The following is a 5812-nucleotide window of genomic DNA, read 5'->3' as shown; positions in this document are numbered from 1 at the left end:
AGCAGGTTATGTGTTTGCTAACCTTAGAATTAATGTTTTTTTTATTTTTTAAAGCAGCTGATTAAGTTATATTTTCTCCCAGGAGTGCTGGTTTACAGCAGCTATATATACACACACACCATACAGTTCCAGCATGATGCTTATTTTTATATTATCGCTAAAGAGAGTATAAATATTATTAGGTACTGAATGTATAGTAATACATATTATTGCTGTAAATTGACTGAAATTAAATATGTTTTGGATAAAGAATTCAATCCAAAAAATAACAAGTAGCTGTCACTACAGTGCAATGTTTCCATGTGAACTGCAGTTGAGGAAAGTGCAATGTTGGACTTTCATCACCCACATGTCAGGCACTGGTAAGGAATCTTGTCTGTAAATGTATTTTTCTGTTTTTAAAGTACTGTCAATTTATCTTATACCACATGAGAAGGATATGAAATACAGAATAAAATAATCAAAATGAAGTTTGCAGCATTTAAAGAGGTTTTTTTTCATTATATAACCACATTTTTTTCACTCTACTACTTTCCCCCTCTCTGTCTTTTCCCTTTCAGTATGTCCAAGAGCAGGGTGTGTCACAGCTAACCTGGTAACAATTCCTCCCTACCTGTTTTACAGGATTGGCCACTCCTGTCATTCAGAGCCAGAGGCGTGGAGGCTGGGTGGATGGGAGGCTGGACAGTAAAAGTGATAATCCAGGTTGAAGTGACTGAGGAGGATCCTCCCACTAACTCGCTACAACCATAAAAGCAGGCACCGACCGTAGTCAGACACACAGAGGGACTTGACTCTCCTTTGAAGCCTGCTCATCTCCAGTTCTCTGCTTAGAGTTGACCACCAATACCACTGCAAAATGATGACATCCAGGAAGGCATATTCAGTCTCAAGCTCTGGCAGCAACACCAGGAGGTCCCTTGCTGGACCAGGAAGCAGCTACTCCATCAAAAGTAGAACCAGTTATGGTGTTGGTTCAGGAGTTGGCGGTGGTGCTGGTTATGGCGCTGGTGCTGGTTATGGCGGAGGTTCCGGTTACAGTATGTCTTCCATGAGTGGTGGTTTCGGTGCTGGAGGAGGTGGTAGTTTCGTGTCTGCACCGATCACCGCCGTCCAAGTCAACCAGAGCCTGCTGGCCCCCCTGAATCTGGAGATTGACCCCACCATCCAGGCTGTACGCACCCAGGAGAAGGAGCAGATCAAGACCCTCAACAACCGATTTGCCTCCTTCATTGACAAGGTGGGTTCCTTTGAGCTCTGTGTATCTCTCATGTCTTGTACAGAATGTATAATTTACTGCAGGCCTCATTATCTTAGTGTTGAGTACCTCCAGCTGTTGTCAAAAATTGTTTTATTTTTGCCCTTGAATGCATAATTGGAAAAAAAGACGGCAGCAATTTGCTTTTGGACGTTTAATGAAACTGCTAAGCACTGCTCACTAAATCTAAACATGTTCCTTTCACTGACAAAGCTGAGTAAGCAAGACAGCTTGGAATCTTATCTCTGTGGTGTTGTATCCATCAATGAGTTACAGCCTCTGGGATTAGGGAAGCTTATAAAAATCTCAAAGTCTGTTCATGATTGTGACCCCTTCTTATAGTGGCAGCTTCATCCTTATTCTACCTTTGGAAAAAGTTGGCCTGTCGACCTGTCATAGCCTGTGGCAGCCTCTCTGCCCACTATCTAAACATGGGTGGGGATTATATTGCTGTGACTCACCCATCCCCTACCTGGGAGACTGGCAGAGAGTAAAATGACCTGTCTGCACAATGGCCACAGAGTCCAAAGTCTGTTATTTGCACATTGCACCTATCATCTGGTTGTTATGGGCAACACAAGCAGCAACTTTTGCTTGTTTTTGATGCTACAATCACCACATGATGTATGCTTTCTTCCTGAATATAGAGTGAGCCTCTTTGAACACTATCTACTGGTACTTGGCCAAAAACTTACAAAACAAAGCACTCATCCCATAATACTGCAGCTGCTTTGTCTTCTGTGGTTTATCTGCCACGCCTAGTTTTTTTTATGGCTGGAGTGAGTGTGTGGCCTTCATAGCTTAGTATAGAGTATGCAGGATGAGTCATAGCCACACGAGAGACACAATAGGTAAAAAAAAAACTCTACAAATGTAGCCCAAAACATCTTCCATAGAACATAAAACATTATTTATTTCAAGAAAGAAGAAGTGAAGATGTGTGTAAAAGTTGGTGTTAAAGGTTTAAAATGACCCCTTTTACAACTTGAATGTGACTATAGGGTGTGGCTATTGAGATATGTATGTCTCTACTCAGTTATGCAGGTAAAGGTGAGGCCCTTAAACCCGATAAAGTATACCATAAACGACACACCCTTTAAACTCTTTCCGTCTGATCCACCCCTTTATAAATGATAAGATTTTTTTTATCTCTACTGAGCCTGAAAAGAATCCAATTGAATTACTTGCCAGTCTATAATTTACATTTATATATTGTTTAACAAATGAAAATTTATCTTTTTAAAACAATCTTCCATGACTTTGTGTCTCCTCAGGTACGCTTCCTTGAGCAGCAGAACAAGATGCTGGAGACCAAATGGAGCCTCTTGCAGGAACAGACCACCACCCGCTCCAACATTGACAGCATGTTCGAGGCCTACATCAGCAACCTGCGCAGACAGCTCGACGGACTGGGCAATGAGAAGATGAAGCTGGAGGGAGAGCTGAGGAACATGCAGGGACTGGTTGAGGACTTCAAGAGGAAGTGAGTGCTGGCATGATACAGTCATAGTTATAACATATACCCAACATGGTGAGCTGATAAAAAGATAAAAGGGACATGCTGATGTGTTGCCTTGTGTTCCAACAGGTATGAAGATGAAATCAACAAACGTGCAGGTGCAGAGAACGAGTTTGTGCTCCTAAAGAAGGTGCGAAAAATTAAAAAAAATAAAACAAATTATGAAGGCTTTAATACAGTGTGGCCTGTTATAACACTTTGTCTTTGTAAATCAATTCCTCTCCAGGATGTTGATGCTGCCTACATGAACAAGGTGGAGCTGGAGGCCAGGTGTGATGCTCTTCAGGATGAGATCAACTTCCTCAGGGCTGTCTATGAGGCTGTATGTACCATTTAACATTTATATTACCAGTATGTACCAGTATATACTTAATTAAAGTTGATAGTCATCCAGCCATTAAATAAATATGCAACAACAATTGGTTCTGTAGGAGCTTCGTGAGCTGCAGTCCCAGATCAAGGATACATCTGTCATTGTGGAGATGGACAACAGCCGTAACCTCGACATGGATTCTATTGTGGCTGAAGTGCGTGCTCAGTATGAGGACATTGCCAACCGCAGCAAGGCGGAGGCAGAGACCTGGTACAAACAGAAGGTGAGTAAAAACCAGAGATGAACTTTATCATGTGTGTCTTTTATATTTCACTTGCAGTACCTTGCAGTCCTCTGGATCATGCTCTTGATACTATTTGTTGCATTCTTCACAACAGTATGAGGAGATACAGAGCTCTGCTGGACAGTATGGTGAGGACCTTCGCTCAACCAAGGCTGAGATTTCTGAGCTGAACCGCATGATCGCCCGTCTTCAGAATGAGATCGAGGCTGTCAAGGGACAGGTATATTTCGATAACTTTTTGCCGATGACATCTTAATATTTAAGAAGATGCATAAGAGGCTGTGTAAATTTAAAAAATCTGCGACATCATTTCCCACAGAGGGCCAACCTTGAGGCTCAGATTGCAGAGGCTGAGGAGCGTGGTGAGCTGGCAGTGAAGGATGCCAAGCTCCGCATCAAAGACCTGGAGGATGCTCTGCAGAGAGCCAAGCAGGATATGGCCCGCCAGGTGCGCGAATACCAGGAGCTGATGAATGTCAAGCTGGCCCTGGACATTGAAATCGCCACCTATAGGAAACTGCTGGAAGGAGAGGAGTGCAGGTGGGATACATTTGAATATCTAATGTTGTTTCATGGCTGCAGCATTAGCCTGAACTCTGAATTAGGTATTAATTCTACATTATTCCATAATTAGACTGGCCAGTGGAGGCGCCAACGCAACCATCCATGTGCAGCAGACCTCTGGAGGAGGTGGTAAGTCATTATAAGTGGCACCTTCACTAACAGATCACACTGACAAATGGATGGATAAATGATAAGATTTACCTGTTTTTACCCCCTTCTCTGCTTCAGGATTCACCAGCTCCAGCTCTGGCGGTGGAATGGGCTATTCTGGCGGCATGTATGGTGGTTCTGGATATGGCGGTTCTGGCTATGGCGGCACTGTCACCAAGTCCTCAGTCACCTCAACCAGCAGCTCAAGGAGAAACTATTAAAAAGGATAGCAGTCCCTGTTCCCCCTCAGAAACTCTTGAATATGTCCTTTCATGGTGCTATGTAATATCATGAAGTATGTTGTTCATCAGGAGCTGAAGATCCCAAAAATCTGTGATTCCATAAATCATGTCTGATTAAATACCCATTGGATTGTGTTACACTGCCACCACTATCAAGACCCACTGGGTGCTTTTTCTTACTCTGTACTGTTCCACATAATTTATCAAGAGTTTCTGAAGGTAATCACAGCCTTAAACACACAAGGGCCAGGTCAGTTTTCTTTCTGCAATGAAAGAAAATGAGCAATCCAAGAAGTTAGAAAAAACGAAAAACAAAGGCCTTAACAGGCGTGTTAAAACTAAGCAACAACATTTGGAAATATGTACTCTATGTTGTCAACTTACATACTGTTTGTATTTTAGTGCACTGATTAACTACTCTGAAAAAAGATCCTGTAGCTCAAGTGGAGTGTGTATATTTTTTATGCTACGGTTCTGAGTTGACATCTCCATTTCTGTATTTGAGTGCTGATACGGCTTAAGAGAGCAAGTCACTGACCATCTGATCACAAGAAAAATACAAATAAAATGAAATTTTTTACATGTTTACAGTTAAGGTGCAAACTTTGAACAGATTGGTTACTGCCTTGTTTTTTTTCCTGTATTGTCAAATGATTCCCTGCTTTGTTTCACATGTCCCCGCCTTGATGATAAAACCAGATTTGTTTGTGAAGTTGCAGCAAATGACATCAAGAATCCGAATAAAATAAATCTGAGAACCAAAACTATTGTATCCTTTTCTCATTATTGTTGTGTTAAATTAAAGAAAGAGGGTGACACAATTTGTCTCCTTCAAGCCTCCTTCTAGTTGTTTTAACAGCGAGATGAAATTTCCACCCTGACAATTTCACATGAGGGCAGTGCTGTACCACTTTTCCACTGACTCACTCCCTAGTTTTGCTTGTTTTCAGTCTTCAACATAATATGCACCTAATGTATGTCTGACTCAACATTTCCATTTTCTATCAAAATCATAATTTATTAAGGTCTTAAAGACTCAAAGCCTCACACATTACATTACCCATTACAAAACCCTCCAACATCTCATTGATTAATTGGTTTGGGTTTTCAAACTTATCTTAATACTCACGTGCCATCATGTATGTGGAAATTGGTCTTGATCGCTGTAACAATTCCTACCCTCCATACTGACCCTGATTACACTGTAGAGATAGGGGCCAAAACTGAGTGCCCTGGTACAGTGCAAAAAAGCATTTCAAAATTAATCTGAAACTAATATGAAGCATGATGAGTCTAAGTAGCCAAAACGAGTCAGTATCTTTCAAAGTTACAATCTATGTAGTACATAATATCCTCTTTTTGTTTCCCCAGGAGGAAGTTCCTTGGCAAGCTCCGGTGGAAGGATACAATCTGGTAGTTGCTGTTTGGTTGTTATTGTTGACTCCAACACTTCAGTCATGCG

At 41.6% G+C, this 5812-nt stretch overlaps 1 protein-coding gene across 2 annotated transcripts; it reads left to right on the top strand.

Moving 5' to 3' along the window:
• Nucleotides 1-795: 795 nt before the first annotated feature.
• Nucleotides 796-5067, top strand: LOC133977307 (keratin, type II cytoskeletal 8-like). Of its 2 annotated transcripts, none has more exons than XM_062415419.1 (9): nucleotides 796-1240; nucleotides 2533-2741; nucleotides 2847-2907; nucleotides 3004-3099; nucleotides 3209-3373; nucleotides 3489-3614; nucleotides 3714-3934; nucleotides 4029-4087; nucleotides 4187-5067. In XM_062415419.1, exons 1-9 carry the CDS (start codon nucleotides 860-862, stop codon nucleotides 4327-4329), a joined length of 1461 nt encoding a protein of 486 aa, XP_062271403.1. In that variant the 5' UTR covers nucleotides 796-859; the 3' UTR covers nucleotides 4330-5067. The 2 variants fall into 2 exon arrangements, with proteins under 2 accessions (XP_062271403.1, XP_062271402.1); XM_062415418.1 differs by having other exon boundaries at nucleotides 4029-4091; nucleotides 4197-5067.
• Nucleotides 5068-5812: the final 745 nt, after the last annotated feature.

This window comes from Scomber scombrus, chromosome 3, assembly GCF_963691925.1.
Source record: "Scomber scombrus chromosome 3, fScoSco1.1, whole genome shotgun sequence".
Taxonomy (NCBI): Eukaryota; Metazoa; Chordata; class Actinopteri; order Scombriformes; family Scombridae; genus Scomber; species Scomber scombrus.
The sequence above is the reverse complement of the archived record's forward strand: the minus strand, read 5'-3'. Positions and strand labels throughout refer to the sequence as shown.

Bases quoted from the DNA above. Each gene is read 5' to 3' on its own strand.
- LOC133977307 (XM_062415419.1), top strand. From the start codon at position 860: ATGATGACATCCAGGAAGGCATATTCAGTCTCAAGCTCTGGCAGCAAC. The intron at 2,742-2,846 runs GTGAGTGCTGGC...GTGTTCCAACAG, and splicing joins GTTGAGGACTTCAAGAGGAA to GTATGAAGATGAAATCAACA. The intron at 3,100-3,208 runs GTATGTACCATT...TTGGTTCTGTAG, and splicing joins TCAGGGCTGTCTATGAGGCT to GAGCTTCGTGAGCTGCAGTC.